An 18,983-nucleotide genomic window follows, 5' to 3' on the forward strand; every position below is an offset into this window, starting at 1 on the left:
CTATTTTCTTATATATCTGTGCGTTATTCAATAGTTTTCTTCCTGTGTCAGTTCCGTGCTCACTTCCTGTATATCCCTACAAGCTGAATATGACTACTCAACAGGGATAAATTTTACCTTCACTGCAGTGACACCAAACAGACTGACATTTTTAGCTCAATTTCTGCACCGATGCTCGTTGCACAAAAGGAAATTTTGGTCTGTTTCTTTTGTTAATATGTATTGTATTGGTCTGTTAACTTTAAATCTATTGTTGGTGATGAGTTACATTAGAGGCCTTTGTCATTTTCTGTAACTATTCCACAGCTTCCACCTTGCTACAAACATCAACACTGCTTAATACTGTAAGAATTTTGCTTAATACTGTAAAGAATTTTGTAAAATAATGGACCATTAGGACCTGACTAAAAATATTCAAACTTGCAATCGATGGAATTTGTTGTAAGGTGGTTTAGCACCTGAAATCTAAGAAGGGGACCCTTGTCAATTGGTTAGAACTTGTCCCAGTAAGAGATGATGATATGAGGGGCCACTTTTTATTTAGTTCACTGGTTTTCAAGCATGCCCTTAGGTTTCTCCTGGTATGTCTTTCTGCATATTCACCTGGTAGCAAACATGGATCAGTAAGTTTTTATATGTGATGTTTTTTTTATTTTTCCTCTAGAATCTATTATCTAGACGATTGTCTGTATAACCGTTTGATGCAAATTAGCAATTTTTTTTGTCCTTATTAAAATGATTGTTAAAGGGTAAGTTCACTATCAAATTTACTTTACCCATGCATTTTTTTTTACATAATTTACAAGGTACTCTAAGAAACTTAAGAATAACTTCTATATGCCCTTTTCTTCAGCTTCAATCTTTGAAATGCTGTTTGGATGCTACAATCAAAGTAGCAACCCAAAAGAAGATTGAGTCTCAGATTTTAATTTATTGTTAAGTTGGTTGGGTGAACACTCAAGGGACAGTATACCCCCTTTTTGGCATGAGCTTGTTCAGGTGATGTATGTTTTATGTAGAAAAGGGCCATCAATGCATCTTTTCTATCACTATTGCTATCAGTAATAAATATAAATATCTCTTTCTACACACATACCGAATTCCACAGATTTATCTCCGTTCACAGATATTAGTTCCCCATTCTCCTTAAGCCTCACAAATAAAATGCAGCCTCACCCATACTATGCTTTATTATAAAGTGAAGTCCCTCTACTATTGGGAGCTAGTGGCAGAGATTCTCTGCAAAGCAAAGGAACTTCAAGTCCCAGAATCCATCACTTCACAATGGAACAAGGTGGGGGTGCGGTTGCATGACATTTCCTTGTACATGTATCATGGTTTTTGTTTCAGTCTGTGGTATAAGATATGTTTTTGTAGGAAAAAAAAATACATTTAAATTTCTGTTTGGAAATTCAGTGTTCTTTTTTTACATAAGCCCAGCTGAATTCATGTCAAAAAAGGGAAAATCTTTTTCCTTCAGAAATTAAGCTTAATACTGAAAATCACAGCGACTTTTCAGCCATAGATTACAATAGGAGTTCCTGCGACTAATCGCTCACAGATTAGTCACTACAACTTTTTTTAAAACTCAACCAACTCAACTCAAACGCAACCAATCGCCCCGTGTGACTTTGGCCTAAGAGTTTCTTTTTGTAATCGGGAGCACCATGAAACCCATTTAAATAGTATTGTTTTCTATCACCTTTGTACCTGGTGCTAGTTAGGCTAACATAAATCAAAGAATACTCTTTTCAGAGAATGATAATTAGTCAAAACAATCATTGATTCTTTAAATAGTACACAAGGGGAGGGAGATTGCATTTCCAAAATTTCGAAGCTTTCTGGATAACGGTAATTGTAATACCTTACAATATTTAAATACATTACAAAACAGTTATGTTTTGACTTGCTTTTAGCAATAGTGTAAAGTTGAATAAATGAATTGTCTGTCTTCTCTTCAGGCATGAACACTCTCATCGGTTATGATCTGGTTCCAGAACCAAAAATCATTGATGCTGCTTTAAGGGCGTGCCGTAGGTTAAATGACTTTGCTAGTGCTGTTCGTATTCTAGAAGCAGTGAAGGTAAGGCATTTTCTGTTATTTCTATGAAACTTATGTTGGTTACAGTCTTTTATAGATGTCTATAAAGTGCATTCCTTGTTACACACTTAATAATTTAATTGCCTATATAGGTGATTAACAGTATGTTAGTACTAGTACTAATATTAGTAGTAGTGTAGCGGAATATATTGTGGTCTGTTAGTGTAATGGCACACAGTGTCCAGCATGGGCAAAAAACATCCAAAACCAGTGGTTACATGATTTAATTATTTTTACTGACCGCTATTGACATTGGTGCCAGCAGAAAGATTTATTTTTTTTGAAGTTTTGTTGCCCAAACAAAATGTGCGATGTATTGTTACCCTTAAATTGCTATAGGGTGTAACTTCTGGTGTACACCCCAGCATATTCTGTAATATGGCTCCTTGGATGATAATGTTGTAACGTTGATTTTAAATTCACATATTTTAATGTAACTACACCATTATAATAATTCTGTATGTACACTTTTCTGAAGTTTATATTGCTTTACCATGCTTCCTAAAGAAATGTAAATAGTCAAGGCTTTACTGTTTAAATCTGCACTAGTTTAAGTGTGTTAAAAATATTAGGATTGGGACAACACTTGAAATCAAATTACAATAGTGCAACCAGTTAGTCTATAGCATACTAAAGATATTTTCATTTTCTTCCTGTAGGACAAGGCTGGACCTCACAAGGAAATCTACCCCTATGTTATTCAAGAGCTTCGGCCAACTTTAGATGAGCTTGGCATCTCCACCCCAGAAGAACTGGGCTTAGATAAAGCATAAGCATTATAGGTAAGCAGATGCCTGTTTGCTCTGTTCCAGATTTTTTGTTTAATACATTGTTGCAACAAACATTCCAGAAAGTATAAGTATGTTCACATAGTACATAAGAGCTATGAGTACCCTTTATCCTAATATGAGGATATCAAAACTCACATTTGTGTTCCAACATTGGTATAAAGCACTCAGCCTTCAGTCTGGTTCCTTTTTATAGTTATAGGACTCTTTAAGGAACTTTAAATGTCCTTATATTTTACATTAGTGGGTACATTATTCTCTAAATATTTTACATATAATATCTCTAATACTTTTATCTTTATTTTCTTTCAATAGGTGATCCATCCTGCGGTTTTATTAACCATGCTACTTGATTGTACACAGCCATCCAGAAATACAAAGATGTTAATGTATTACCTTTATTTGAAAAAAAAATGCAACTCGTTCTTTTATTGAGTCCTAATGTCTGTAATAATATGTTGGACCTAATAAAGGGATATTGTTTAAAAGTCAGGTATTGTGTTTTTCTGTCAGTAGAGTATCAGGCATGCATTTGTAGACACTTCAGAAAGTAAAAATTTATATTGAAGGTGTGAATTGAAACAACTGTTAACTTTCATTCAGCATTAATAATACTAACTATAGCCTCTCCTACCTACACTGCAGAATTATGTTTTACAGGGGATTTTCTGTGCTAGAATACACTTATGGTATCTCTGTAGGGGCTATGGAAAAACCTGGGGAGTTATTCCTACTGTGAAGAGTGCTGTTTATAGCACTACATACAGTACGCACTACTTCTTGAGTTGCCATTTAGCTTATGAAACTGCATATAAAGTTTGCTGACTAAAGTGCCCTGAGTGCTAACTAAGGGTCCAAGATTTAGCTAGACTGTAGAAGAAACAATACTGTAGCACTCCTTATTGCAAAGGTGAAAAAGTGATCTATTTAGGTCACATGTGCAGGCAATGTTTTGGGCCTCATCTTGCTCTTTATCAAGCCTTATCATTAATCATCTTTTCGTTATGTATGTAACCATTGGCAAAAGGTTTTGACTGCCCTGCACCCAATTAGAATAGATTTGAGCATGGTGGATGAATGCATACACAACCTCTAGAGAACTCAAGATTTAACTAAACTACACAGGAGATTTTTTAGGATGTTTGATTGGCAGATCACATCTTACAATTTAAATGCAGTTGCGCAGGTCAAAATGTAATGGAAAATATTTAAAATTCTCTGTACAAACTACATGGAAGATTTGTCATCTGACACAACACGCCTGCCGGTAGGGAGCGAGCGCTACATGCTGCATCTAACAGGATAAAATCTCAAGATGTCTAGAGGAATTATTTTTCTCATAAAGGTGGCCATACACACTACAATTACAATCTTTCCCATAACCATTGATCATAGAGTTCTTCCACTCTACTAATGTTAAGTGCTGAATTGTCAGATATGCAAGTAAAAACAAAGGAATTCTTTACCCCTATCTGACAATTCAGCATTAACGTTACAATTTTCAGGCATCCGATCAACTGTTTAGTCCTGCCCGATCAACGAGATGACAAATATCCAAGGCTTTTCTCTCGAGGTTGCCTTGTCATCCACTAAACATAGACCAATTATCATACAAAATTTTGTTTTGTACGATATCTATGCTTTAGTGATGTGCAGTTCGAGTGGGTTCTTGCCGATCTCGGCACATCATTTGCAGGTTGCGTGTTGAGCTCTCCCTGCCCGTGACCTTACTCTGCTGGCTTGCTCTTCAGGCTTCTGGTTTTATAGGCACTGCTCTGCCCTACCCCTTTAGTGACGTCATCAGCGGCATGGTTATAGGGGAGAAGCAGTGTCAGGTAGGTTTCTGGTTGGGAGTTGGGCAGGTTGGGGTTGGTGGTTTTCTTGACCTGCGCATTACTACAGTGCATTTATGGGCCCCGCTATAGAGTCGGATGTAGATGTGTGAACAAAACACACCATCCAACTGACCCATTTTACATTAAGCAAGGGAAATCCGATTTTGTTGTATCCCACAAAATATTGTGCTTTTACATAAGATGTAAAGTCTGATTCACAAAATTTGATAAAATTACCCATTTAGTTTGACCCTCAGAGATCAAATAATGAATTTCATAATATCATATTTTTCTTGCCGAGTTAATGATACAGCTATGTGTGATTGAAAATTCATTCAGAAGTCTATTTGCAAAAGTAAGCATTCTACCAATTATCCTGACATTTCTGTTGCTCTAGGTTACAATTTAATACAAATCAATGCATTCATGGTATATGAATAAAATAAAAATTTTCCCTGATCACATTGATTTGAGAACGCATACAAATCAGCAATCGTTTTTGAAAATAAATCTTGTTTTACCTTAAGTTTTCTTTTGTGGAATATGTGAAAAAACTGAAATGGATAGTTTCATGTAAATTTGTTGTGTCATGGTGGCCCCCTATAGACTCAGGGCCCAATATCCGTGGCAACCTCTGTGATCTCTGGTAAGGTAATACATCTGTGTGGTGCAATCAATATAACTTATCCAGCTTGTAGCCAAATATTTGTCTCATGTAATGACCCTGTTCCAAAGACAGTAAAACAATTACCCTTAGCATGGTTAAGACTAAGCCTACTCGCTTAATGAAGACATTATTAATAAGAACAAACCCAAATGAAAGACATTATTAATAAAAACAAACACTGCTCGCATAGAATGCTTTTATTTGAGTTTATGTATGATGATACCAACGTGCTGCATTCCACCTGTGCTTGTCACTTACATGCGCCTGTGTTAGTACAGTATCCTTAATCTTCCTTCCGGGCTGGGTACACATCTGCAGTAGAATGAAAGACTGGCTTTTGTGCTTCTAAGTTCAGATTCTCACTCTACTGTGCATGTGGACCCAGAAAGAAGATGGAGAAGTGGCACTCATAGTGTAGTACCAGGGGCCAGAGCAGTTTTCACCAAACAGGAGCACCAGCCCCTAGTCTCAGGTAGGTGATTATAATCATGGTGAGGTGGCATTCCCTCATTGATTATACCTTTCCTTTTCCACAGACAAGATAAGAATATCAGTGCATTGACTTGTGCAGTTACTGATGGCTTAGGTATTTGAGCAGTTAGGAATCTCATGACAATCCCCTTTCCTGTGTTATAAAGTGCACATGTTCTGCTTCCTGCTCAGTAGATGCCTTTTGCCAATCTTGTGATTCCTCAGTGAAAGATCCACCAGAGGTAAGGTATTGGAAGGTTCCAGCGTGTGATCCCCTGCATGAGGTCAGGCCTTTATTGTGAGCCTGCTATGTGGGAGCTACTGCCTTGTCCAATGGAAGAGGTACTTTGGGGCAGGTAGTGCTACCTGTGGTATTAAGAGGGGTAGGGGCACAGTGCCAGGGACTGAACTATGCAATTACGTAGCCCATCCACAGTGGATTGTGGGACTGTGGCAAATCGAGAGACTATACTAGGGCTTAGTCAGACCCCACATTTCTGCAGTGCAGGGTTTATATTTGCATTTAAGATTTATTGTGTATTCTTCTTTATGTAAGGTTTATCTTAGTTAATGCAAATTGCGTGTGATTTTTTTTTTCTAGCGGAATTCCTGAGGTGTACTTCTCAGTGCCCAGTAGGTGGAAGCACTGCACTGTAAATACCAGCTTTCAGTATCTTTCAAAAGCAAAGAGGTTCAGTGTAATCCTGTTCTAAAGGTGTGTACCAAGAAAGGATTACACTCTGTTGCTCTGAAATGGAAATAAATAACAATTCATGTAAAATTCAAAAGTGCTTAAAAGAACACCCTGAGCATTTTCAATTTAAAGAAAATCTAAGCATTAATATAATTATGTCTATCTCTCATCTTTTGTTCAAAACCTGTTTCAGGGTCAGTCATTTGCCCATGTTACATGATTGTACATTTATCAAAGCAGATAAAGGTGTTAAATCTTTGAATTGCATTAACAGAAACAGATTTACCCCATGTCATTAGAGTGATAATGATCCATTCCTAGATCTTTTTTCCCCCCACTTCCGCTTGAAAGGAAACATGATTTCTGGAAATTATTTTATTCCTGTAAATTATATCCTTATAAACGGTGCTTAGTAATGTAATTCCTCTCATAGACTCACTGAAACCTGTGTATTATAATAATAATAATGTACCTGATTTTGGGACAACTATTGTCCAGTGTTCAAGTTACAATGTCTTTGTTCTTACGTTTATTGCTGGGTAAACGGTAAACCCAGCAAATATTCCTGGAATAAACAGACAGAAGACAGACAATAAACTCAATATACAACAAAAGTAACAAATAAGGTCTGGTATAAAGTTTATAAATTGACAATAGCTTGCTCACATTATTGCACAAGTCAGTATTTGGGGTTTTCTATGAACTGATATAAAATGGAGCCTCCGACATGTGTAAAGAGCTTTTCCTAGGACTCCCGAAGGAGTGGAAGTGGAAAAGTGCTTGCCGAAAATAGCGCCATCTGCCTCCTACCTGTGCCTGCACCCGAATGAATGGAATACGCTCGGGTGCAGGCACATGTAGCTGAAATACGCATAAACACACAAGATTTTGTATTCTCTTGTGTTTTTATGCGTATTTCTAATACATGTGCCTGCACCCAAGTGTATCTCATTCATTCGGGTGTAGGCACAAGTAGGATGCATTTACAGTAGTGGGATGTATTCTCGGCAAGCGTTTTTTCGTCCTTGACATCAGCCTTACCATAAGTTTTTTTTAATTCATTTGAAGGTCAGTAGAGTTTGCCCCGCCTGCCTCTGTCAAGGTTCCTTGCATTGTCTATAGCAGGGGTGGCCAAAGCGTCGATCACAGTCCACCAGTCGATCCCCCGTGGACTTCTGTTGGACCGTGTCTAAGCCTGCAAATGTGGCAGTGCAGCGTTTTATGGGGGGTATGCGTATGTACACCGCATCGCGTACGTACACAGGGAGGAACCAAAGTAGATCACCACGCGAAAAGGTCTGGGCACCCCTGGTCAATAGCTTGATATGCAAGTTACATAAATGTTTTTAGGCAAGTTAAATAGGTTTCTAGGCAGTTTTTGTGGAGTTATGTAAAACACATACGTTTTGACATAATTTTATACGTAATTTACGAAATGAGTGTAACTTTTCCAACATACCAAAGAAGATTTCTCAGAGGCTCAGCAGTACACCCACTCCACCCAAGATTGGAGGCCCTAAACAAGTATAATTTCTTTTATAGTTTGGTGCCCCTTGAGACCAAAAGGCCTAAGATACATATTAGATTGCTAATCTCAAATAATTGTGCATGTGTGTACATGCAAACACTGTGTTAAAAATAGCTTGGGAACCACTTCAGTTATTCTTTTCTTTTGTTTAACAGGACTTAAAATATATATATATTGATTTGTTTTCAGTTTAGCTAAGTAACCTCTTAATCTGTGTGTCGCTGACTCTTCAAGATACCCTATCAAGTGTCCTGGATTAACCAGGAGTCTGCTAAAAATCCTGCACATCCCCTGGACTCCCAATGGCTTTTAAATTCTCCCAAGTACTCACAGCTCATGCGCAATGATGTTGCATTAACTTGATTTTAGGATATCTGCAACTTGCTGTGCGTGCCACAATAATCTCCCAGAATTAACAGGTTTTGGTGCATATCGGCGTGAGTGTACAGTGGGCCTGGAGGTGTAGGCCCAGGTGCAATTGTTAACCCCCACCACTGAATATAGGCGGAATAAACAAAAAAAAAAAAACCTATTTTATGTGGAAATATGTTGGCACTTTATAAATACATGTTAATAATAATTGGTCCTAGTTTGCACAAAACCTCTTTCCATTTTGCTCAGTTAGGGAGAAGTCCCTCTAATGGAGGCAGGTACTGTTGGCAACCAAGTAAAAAGTCAATATGAAAGTCAATTCTTTTCTGTTTCTATTTTTTTTTTCTTCTCTAACAGAAGTAGGAATTGCGAGCAGAGGAAAACAGATTTAGATGAGAACTACGGCTGCTTATTGGCGGCTTCCAACACTGTTACACCAACTCGCCACTCCCACAAGGCGGCTCCGGCGCGTCACTGCGCTTCTGTGTAACAGTGACGCCACTCTCGCGTGATGAGACTTAGGGCGTTGGGATTTTCTGTAAGACAGGAGACTAGGGACCTGCAGTTAACATTTTTGCCGAAGTAGTAAGTAGTCAACCGGGACTGCGGCCTGTGTTTGGGAAGACGGAACTGTTGGGCAGTATGAAAGCCGTGTAGGGGAGGGACCATGCGGGTTCCCTAGCAACTGATATCGCTCAGTGACAGCTGGGGGGCAGGTTATCCAAGTAAGTGCAGCTCAGTTGGGCACCTCAAAACCCGCCGAGCCGGGGGCGACTGTCACCCTTATACTGATGGCGTCCCAGGAAGCAATACTATAAGGAATTCCAGGGAAAAAGACATTAACAAAGGTGCCTCGAACGTTGACAGCTGCTCTAGGCATTTTTATGTATCTGGACAGTAAAGCAAATAGGCAGCAGCAAACCTTACATGGAATACACGGGAATGGTGCTTGTCCCTTTTTCAGGCTAAAAAGTAGAACTGTATGGCCCGGATGATATTGGCTGTATGTCTGTATTATGGGCCCAGTGTAGCTGAATGCAACAAAGTGGAAATTAGTCATAAAAGGTAGATGATAAATCAAAAGCCTAATCTGATCAGCATGCTTAGTCTTTATATTTTATATTCTCTTCCTGTTTGCAGCTATTCTTGGGGCTGTCTTTTGTCCATATATTGTGTGGCCATTAGGGGAATGCCAGGTTTCTGGATCATATATTTTTGCTATCAAACGGTATTTATTTTGTAAAATAAATAAGAGGTAAAGAGTAAATATTGGCCGCTGTGTCACTTCCTACTACCCATTGCCTCATGCTTCTTAAGTATCCGCTAATAGTTTAATCTAACTTACACTTCAGGTTACTCAGGCATGACTTGTCCCCTCCTTTGTGCCTGGGGCTGGTAGCTCCCACAGCATGCAGTAAAATGATGTTTAGGAGAGCTACAGCACACAAAAGACAGTGGTACATGGATTCCTCTTGGAGTGCTACATCTATTATGTATTACTCATTAGCAAGCTCTGGGGAGGGCCCTTTTCATCTTTTTGACTTTGGCTTGGAGAGGCTTATGAAAGCAGATGGCACAAGTGCTTAAAATCACAATGTTAAATATATATTCTCCTTTCCAATACAATATGTTATATAATATATACATATACATACATACCTATATACATACATGTATAGGGGAGCACACCTGTAAAGCAGTCAAATGCCTGGATGTTGGTAAAATGATAAATAGTTAAAGACAAGAAATAATGTACTCACTGGTCTTTATTAATATATACATTTTCATTGTTTTTAAAAGGTATTTGTCCAACCAGCACCCAGGCCTGGATTGATAATCTGTTTATTCTCCTAAATGCAAGAGGGACTGCTGCAAGATTATTGGGTCTAGGGGATGTTGTTAGGGCTTCATTGTACTTTAAACGCCAGCATCTAAATATTATTTCTTGACATCAATTGTCCTATATTATATAATAGAGGGTTTCATTCTGCAGAGAGCCAAGAATGGCATGTGTAGTCCCCCTATATGAAAAGTAAAACAATTGTTTTTTTTTTACAGGATTTAACAGTAATTTTCAGTGTAAACTTGTGCTCTATTCCCCTATTTCAGCTTGAATAGTTGTCCCCATGGCTACACAGCATCTTATTTATATAAACTATGCTCAAGCCTATAAAGTAAACATGCTGGTTTGAAATCCTTTGAATGGCACTATATTGTGCAATATTATTTTTTAAAAATCCAGTGTTTACAGAGGAATTTACTTTTTAGAAAATGAAGTGACTTACAGCACAACTAAAAATAGTTTTAATGCCAGATCCCATGATGAGAACATCCTCTCTATCAGGTATCAGTGCTACTATGCTTCATATGGCAACACTGTCCTATATATATATATAGGAGTGCAAGCAACTACCACATAACTTCACGCTCCCAAACAGCCAAAATGTAACAATGTTGTGATATGAGAGTATTGCAAACAACAGATTTACTTTTATATATATATATATATATTCCACCTGTTGCAAAAATAAATGTAACTCTGACTTCTTTGCCTTAACAGGTGACACTAATGGAGCCCAGAGGAGCCAACGTTGAAAAGAAGGGACCTTATCTTATGGGCAAAGGGCCAACAATTCAAGCCAAATTACGTAAGTCTTATAAGGACTCACTGCTCATGGAGAAGTTCTCATGATAAAATATAATTGAACAGAGAATCACTTGTAATTTGAGGAAGTGCTATGTGAAAGACTGAGCCAGTGCACAAAATGGATGTAAGATTAATGCATACTTTTTTGTCTACAATTATGTTTCCTGCTAATGATAAATAACTAATAGTGATAATTTTCTATTACAGCAAGCAGCCTTTTTTGCACTTTGCAAGCTGAGTTCTTCATTTCCTGTACAGGGAGTAATGTAACTTGTGAGGTATAAGGAAAGGGTATATAATACAGGAGAGTCATGAATGTTGTAACCATGTAACTATTTTTTCTTTTGCCTCAATTAGGACTTAATATAAATACATATATAAACCCCCATATTTGTTAAAAATATTGGTTAGATACATTAATTCATACATGTCTCAGCCACAGTAACTTCAACCTATTTCATTCATTCTCTCCTTGCAGAGTTATAGTGCAACCATTATAATTTGATACGTTAGTTGGTGGCAATTCTCTAATGTTGCTGAAAGATATATCTATTCTTAGATAGATCTATTTTTTTTTTTTAATTATTTGCTTTCTTCTTTTCTGTCTTTTCCCTGGCAAAACACTACCTGGTTGCTAGATTAAAATAAAATAGCTACTGAGATTCCAAATCAAAGAGCTGCCGAATTGAAATTTAAATGAAAAACCACCAAAATTCACCACAGCCTACATCATAGTGAAAGTAAATCTAAAGGTGAACTACCTTAAAGCAATAAAAAGTCAACGACCTTCATATGAAAAGAAAAAAAAAAAAAAGAACTATAAAACATAGATACAGTTGTTTGATAAAAGTTGTTTTTTGTGATATCTATCTGTTAAATCGGGTCCCCAACCTTTCTTACTCGTGAGCCACAGTCGAATGTAAAAAGACTTGGAGAGCAACACAAGCATCATAAAAGTTCATGGAGGTGCCATATAAGAGCTAATATTGGCTATTAAGTAGCCTCTATGCACACTATTCGCTTACAGGAGGCTTTATTTGGTAGTAAATCTCGTTTTTTTCAACCATAACTTGCCACCAAGTCGGGAATTAAAAAATCCAAGGGGTTGGATGGAGCCACTGGGGGATCACTGCCTTAAGTCAACATGAGCTAAACTCACTCTGACTCAGATTGTGCAGATTTATGAATCTTTGAGCCTTCAGTTTGTTTGGGTTTAGGAACTTACTTCCATTTTATGCAGCTTTCTGGCAAGGGTTCACAAATCGGCCTCCTGATCAAAGTACCCCAATTAGGAGTGGTAGTTGTAGATCAAACTGAAACATTATGGAATATAATGTTAGGCTAATGTCATTGAAGTTTGTGTTAACACTATAACTTTGTCCTCTGTTCTCAGAGAGGCAGCGGGATTTGGCCCGTGCATCCCTTAGGAAGAAGGGTGTGCTAGGACCAACAGGCAAAGGGCACCCTTCATCAAAACGGTAGGTATGCTATTACCCTGAATGCCAAATATCAACAAACTGTATCTTTGTAGTTGTGAGTTATAACCATGTGTAATGTTAAGTAAACTGGAGGACTGTAGGGGAAAGAACTCCAGAAAAAAATTGTGTTTGTGTTATGTCAGATAACACAATTGCAGTTGTATTCATACAATTTTCTCCACAGTTGTTACACAAATTGTCACCATTTTTTTTAAAGCCCTCCTTTCAATTGCCCTTTTTAAAGTGCCAAAGAGCCCCATCTGTTCTGTTGAATTGCACACAGTCTGCCAATTGACGCAGGGTAAACCTGGTGCTATTGCAACCGCAAAGCAGTGTACTTGTGCATAAAGAATCAGAAGATATAGTGCTAGAAGTGATGACATCCCCACGCCAAAGATTTTCAGCTCAATTGTGTCAAGTTGCACTTCTATTTGGGCAGTAAAGCTTTCCATACATGGCCCATATTTGTTCAGGCAGTTTTGCCAATTTTGACCATAGGAGTAGCTACAGCTTCTCTTCACTTTTTAATGGTCCAATCTTTTGAGCAGTTGGTCTGAAGGAACAGAACAATACAAAGGCGGCAGTGCATGTGTATGGCCCCTCATAGAGCTTTAACCTGTTTGACCATCTTTAGGCTAGTGCCACACTTGGCGGATTCTCAGCGCGCCGATGCAGTCCCTGATGCAACGAAAAATCAAACCTGCCCGATCGAGATCTGGCCAATTTCAGGCCAGATGTCGGTTAGGCAGGCCCGTCATTAGTGCCCATACATGGGCCAATAAGCTGCCAAAACGGTTTCAAGACTGACATCGGCATCTAGAATCGACCCTTGTGTGGCCACCTTTAGGCTTGCAAAGCTGATAACATAAGTTGGTCACAGTACAAAAGGTTTAGTGGTGATAAACAGTGTTCAAATGTTTTTTATTGCATATATGAATCACCATGCACCTATAACTTACTCTATAACTTTCTCTTAATACAAAGGAATATTTTATTTGCGGGTGCTGAGGAAAATCGATACTCTGTAAAAGTTCCCGGCCTTATGTTGAAAATGCACATTACAGATCCTGTTAGAGAAATATACTTCACCATAGCCTTTTTCACTTTTAATTGTTGATTGACTGAGATAAAAATCTAGCAAAGGAAGAAAAAAACAAACCTCAGTATTAATAGATAATGGGTATTAATAACAGCATATCTGAAATAAGACAACAAAATTGATCTACAGCTGTGTATTGAAAATATTTGTGCTTTTTCTCCAACCATAAATGAGGATATTTAATTTTTTTTAAAATAATTTTTCTCTTCTTACAGGTCAGTGAAGTTTAATAAGGGATATGCAGCACTCAGCCAGGCCTCTGATGAAACCCTTGTGTCCCTGGATTCAGACAGGTGAGCTCAGTAAATATAGGTAGGGGGCAAGATGACTTGTGGGTTCAGGGAGATGTAGGACACAGCTAACTTTACAGGGGTTTAAAATGTTTTTAAAAGTAAAACAGTGAAAGGCAATTTATTAGTTTGTTTAGAAATCATCCATGTTCCACATTCCACTATACAACATTAAAAATCCACACTCTTTTATAAAACATATGTTAACCTGGAGTACACTGTAAATTAGGCTAAGGGCACATGGAGCGTTGGCTCCGCTGCATTTTGCAAGCTGAGAGAATTGTATTTTGTCCCTACTCCAGCTTTATTGATCTGCACTTAAAAGTACAGCTTCCACTTGCGTGCAGGCACATGCAGCAGAGCCGACCAAAGGACGGCTGGAAAACGCAAAAGCAGGCATTTATGACCCAACCTTCTCTCTGCTGCATGTGCCTGCATGCAAGAAAAAGATGCACTTTTATATGCAGATCAAGCGGAGCTTGGGTAGGGAGCTGGACCACTTCTCTAGGGCCTGCAAAAAAAAAAAAAACATGGAGCCAACGCTCCGTGTGCCCTGGCCCTTAGTGTAAAGAACAAAAACAAAGAAGCACAGGGCATTTCAGATAATGGCATGTTGTGATGTTTTCCCATGCTGCTCTTTCTCTATGTAGTGATGCAGAGCTGGAATCAAGGTGTTCGTCTGGATATTCCTCAGCTGAGGTAAGGATTGCTATCAACTATCTGTTTATTAACATGACTTTTAATTTATGTGGCTTTTAAAGCAGAATTGAAACTCAACAAAGGAATAGTTTAGACCTTCTACACCATAGGGCACCTGTATGTCCTCAAGTGCATTTGCAGTACTTCCCCTGCAGTCAGTTGCATGTAAAGCCACTTTCTTTAAAGGTAGTTGGCTGACCTGGACTGGGATTCAAAACAAGCCTCTGGCATTTACCAGAATTTACAAATTGCCAGTCCGGGCCCGTGACTGTATTAAAATAGGTTCCTTCCACTTCCGTATAGTTGCAATCAGAGACTAGTCAGTCCTTCCTGCCTTTTGTTCCTACAGCAATGATGCTGGAATTCTGGGGGAAAAAATGCTGCATTGTGGGGGAAAGACATGGAGATTGCACTTGAAATTGTACCTTGGTCAAAGTAAAATGTGAGCTGGTCCCCAAGCTCAGTAACTGACAACAGCTCACAAGATGTGTTGTTAATCAGCAGAAAAGAAAATATATATGTACCCTGATATGTTTTGTACTCAAGATCACCACAGAGACCCGCCCTCCAGCAGGGAAGCCCCCATTGCTCTCCATTTTCTTTTCTGCTGATTAACAGCACATCTTGTGATCTGTTGTCAGTTACTGAGCTTGGGGACCAGCTCACATTTTACTTTGATTACTAATGGATTCAAATTCATATTACTTGGGCACATGGAAATCAGTGCAATATGCCTCGAAATCAACCTTTAGCTTCTGTAATTGCAGATTCACACTCTCTGCTAATGTAGCAGCACCTCAGAGACCAATAAACCTCTGCTGAGCTGCTGGCTTGCAAAAATGCCTAACAAGATCAGAAATGGTTATCTGCTGCTGAAAACTTTGAGAGCATCAACCATTGTTATTGTAACCGTAGTGTTAGTATATAAAATAGAGAATTACTAACTTTAATCTTTTTTAGACTTTTCTATTAGCCTCAGTAGGGTATAGCTATATAGACTATCACACACTCTTTGTGTTTTAATTTAAGTTCAGATTCAGAGTTCACATATAAGGTTTTATGCTTTTAAGAGATCTAGGCCTTTCTGCTAGGTGTATGCACAATTTTACCATCAATACTGTCATTGCTCTGGGTCAGCTAATGCATTCATGGTTCAGATTACACATTGTGCCTCTTTATAATTATAAGCTTATCATATAATACTAAAGTAATAGTCCAGCAGTCGAAATGGAGCTCACTCTAAACAGGTGCTCTCTTGGAGACCCTTTCCTGCCCAAGGGTCAGTGACTGTTAAGAAAAGAAACTCTAGCAGCACACCAAATCCTGATTGATTAATTAGTCCAAAAACATGCAAACAAACATTTCCAGCCTCACCTGTGTGCAGATAAAATCTGCACTATGTTAATGCCCTTTGTTTTAAATCGGGTCCATATTTACCATTCATAAAATGTCCATATTACCACTTTTTTGATACAGAAAAAAAAAATTGTAATTATATGCTTAAAATTAACTTCGGGACATAGTCTCCCTGAAATTCAGAGCTATCTGAATGTCAGGTTTCTAAATAAGAGATCCCATACCTGTTCTAAATCTAAATGTGGTGTTCTAAAGGTTTAATGCCAGCTAAAAGCAATACTGGACTACAGTATGTATACAAAGCAAAGAAGGAAATTGGCAGCAATCGGCCTAACCCACATTGTAGTGTCGCCCATATGCCAGTGAATAACATAGGTGTAGATTAATTGTCCTTTATTCTGTAGCAGGTCTCGCAAGATCTTAATCGCCAGCTGCTCCAGGATGGCTACCATTTGGATGAAATACCAGATGACGAGGATCTTGATTTGATTCCACCAAAACCTGTGCGTTCCTTGCCCTGCTCCTGTTGTCTGGGAGAATCCTGGTCCTGCTGCATCCAGTGAAGTATTTTAGGGAGAGTATGAATACTCTTAGATATCACTTCTGCTTTCTCTGATCCTGGAGGTTCATTAAACAGGAGTCTGCACTGAACTGACCATTATATTGAAGACCTATGCCATGCATAGTAAATACTAATCTTCACCACAAAGAAACACCAAAGAGCTTCTTAATGTTATAAAGGATGTTGCTCTTGGAAGTTACATTTTGTAACATGAGAGAATGTATAAAAGCAGCTGCCCACAATTTAACAGGACACAAATGGCCTACCTGAGCTTATCTGTGGCAATATATAAAAATATGTAAATTCATTTCGTAACATGTCTTGCTTAATGGAACATTTGAGGAAAGTGGTTTTCTGTTGCACATTGCTGGAATAATTGCTTTACTTGCAGTATGCCACAATGGTTTTACCTAATGTAGCGGCTGGATTCCTTTTATATTACACGAATAGAAAAAGTGGTGGGACAAATTCAGTATGGATTTAATTCTCTCAGCTCTCAGAACAGAACCAGAATTAAATTCCCGGAATGGACTTTGCATCTAAAGACAATTTACAGCATATTTGGAAGAGGTAAACTCCTTCTGATCGTTGGCAAGCATAGGTCTTTATACGTTACTGATCATTGTATTGATACATGATAACCGTCACAATTACCTATTTTGGCTTCTGTTACTTTATAGCTATGGATAGTTACAGCTATGAAGCTATGGATAGTTAAAGCTATGGAGCTATGGATAGTTACAGCTATGGATAGTTACAGCTATGGAGCTATGGATAGTTACAGCTATGGAGCTATGGATAGTTACAGCTATGGATAGTTACAGCTATGGAGCTATGGATAGTTACAGCTATGGAGCTATGGATAGTTAAAGCTATGGAGCTATGGATAGTTACAGCTATGGATAGTTACAGCTATGGAGCTATGGATAGTTACAGCTATGGAGCTATGGATAGTTACAGCTATGGATAGTTACAGCTATGGAGCTATGGATAGTTACAGCTATGGTTTAATACTGACTGAATGGAAAGCAGGTTTCTGAATAAATAGGGAATCCTATCTGTACTGAAAATGTTTGCAAAAGCTGCTTTTGAGGGTGAATGCTGTTTACTTAAATATGCTGGGGATGTTTGTCATAATTTGAGACTGATTTAATATTTTTAATTTATTTACACTAAATAAGCCAGTTGTTAAAGTAGGCTTTATCTTGTGTATATTTATATTTTTTTGAAACTTTTTTTCTTTGATGTAAGTAACCTCTTATGGAAAAGTTATTACTTTGTTAAATGAGCTGCCTATAAATATAAACTAATGTTAAGACAAATGAATAATTTTATTTTTACTGGCCCTTTATGTGAAATCAGTGACAAAAGTCTGTTGTATAGCAGGGCTGTCCATCTGGAGGCCTGTTAGACAGATGTTGGCCTCCAATTAATTTGTATGGCCCCCAGATTACTCAACTGACTTCTTTGGATCCCATCATCATTTTATTATAATGTAGCCACTAAACATGTAACAATAAATGGCTGGCCCACTAAGTGGCAAAGCATGACATGTTACTGGCTCTTTAATAAATTAGCACTAATTGATTGCAGAGCATTTTTATATGCATTTTTATTTGCAGATCAGTGATAAATACCCATACAGAGTCTTTATAATCTCTAGAAAATATTGTTAAAGGTCGTGCTCCATAAAACCGCATTTTAGGTCAGTTTTAAAATCAATCTTTTTCCACATTTGCTACTAAAATAATTGTAACTCAGTTACAGGTTTCATAGCTTACTAGTTCAGTACACCATGCAAAGCCAACAGATACATATAGTGCCTGCTTCATATTAAAGTTTATAATTGTTATACTTACCCTATAATTATAATTACATAGGGCCAGGTCATTGTTTTTTGCATTTATATGTTAAAAGTCACATTAGATGGAGGACTAAAAGATTAAGAAAAGGACAGTTGAAAACCTTTTAGATTTAATCAATGGCATAGGTTGAAAGCACATTTCAAGTATTAAACTACTTATCTGCTGGGCCATATTTGCCTGGTGCCAATGGTGGCAGCTTTAGTTTTGTCCTTGCTGCAAATTAGGTGGAGCTGATGGAGGGTTCTCTCTCTACTCCTGCCTTATGTTTGTGCAGTTTCTGTAGTTTTGTCAGTCCAGTGGCAGGTTTTGGGTTCAGAAAAGTGGGAATGCTGGTGTCAGCAGAACACATAATACCACTCTGACATGTACCTGTCATGACAACTTATAGGGCTTGCCTGGTCAGCTAAATTGTGCAGCTAAGCAGGAGTTTATGTTTGACTTGGCCACACAGATAAATTCTGTTCTGTTCCTGTATATCATTATGGAATCTACTATGTAGGAATGGCTCAAATGTAGGGTGAAACTCTCTTA

At 38.1% G+C, this 18,983-nt stretch overlaps 2 protein-coding genes across 5 annotated transcripts in view; both read left to right on the forward strand.

The window, feature by feature from the left end:
- Window positions 1-3,377, forward strand: part of cox5a (cytochrome c oxidase subunit Va) — a 10,311-nt gene extending 6,934 nt beyond the window's left edge. Inside the window, exons 3-5 of the mRNA NM_001017049.3 lie at window positions 1,962-2,083; window positions 2,761-2,883; window positions 3,205-3,377. Coding sequence (NP_001017049.1) covers window positions 1,962-2,083; window positions 2,761-2,874 — 236 coding nt within the window. The 3' untranslated portion in view covers window positions 2,875-2,883; window positions 3,205-3,377. The remainder of the gene's footprint in view (window positions 1-1,961; window positions 2,084-2,760; window positions 2,884-3,204) is intronic.
- A 5,533-nt stretch (window positions 3,378-8,910) lies between these two features.
- On the forward strand, window positions 8,911-18,179 carry fam219b (family with sequence similarity 219 member B). 4 transcript variants are annotated; one of them, XM_031899136.1, is made up of 6 exons: window positions 8,911-9,304; window positions 11,017-11,104; window positions 12,497-12,581; window positions 13,896-13,973; window positions 14,621-14,669; window positions 16,430-18,179. In XM_031899136.1, the coding sequence occupies exons 2-6, from the start codon at window positions 11,026-11,028 to the stop codon at window positions 16,586-16,588; spliced, it is 450 nt and encodes a 149-aa protein (XP_031754996.1). In that variant the 5' UTR covers window positions 8,911-9,304; window positions 11,017-11,025; the 3' UTR covers window positions 16,589-18,179. The 4 variants fall into 4 exon arrangements, with proteins under 4 accessions (XP_031754996.1, XP_017947891.1, XP_017947890.1 ...); XM_018092402.2 differs by having other exon boundaries at window positions 8,912-9,181; window positions 16,433-18,179; XM_018092401.2 differs by having other exon boundaries at window positions 8,912-9,041.
- The last annotated feature ends 804 nt before the right edge of the window (window positions 18,180-18,983 follow it).

This window comes from Xenopus tropicalis, chromosome 3 (assembly GCF_000004195.4).
Source record: "Xenopus tropicalis strain Nigerian chromosome 3, UCB_Xtro_10.0, whole genome shotgun sequence".
Taxonomy (NCBI): Eukaryota; Metazoa; Chordata; class Amphibia; order Anura; family Pipidae; genus Xenopus; species Xenopus tropicalis.

Excerpts from the sequence above, each read along its gene's own strand:
- fam219b (XM_031899136.1), top strand. The coding sequence starts at position 11,026 with ATGGAGCCCAGAGGAGCCAACGTTGAAAAGAAGGGACCTTATCTTATG. Across the intron at positions 11,105-12,496 it reads AACAATTCAAGCCAAATTAC|AGAGGCAGCGGGATTTGGCC; the intron begins GTAAGTCTTATA and ends CTCTGTTCTCAG. Across the intron at positions 14,670-16,429 it reads CTGGATATTCCTCAGCTGAG|CAGGTCTCGCAAGATCTTAA; the intron begins GTAAGGATTGCT and ends TTTATTCTGTAG.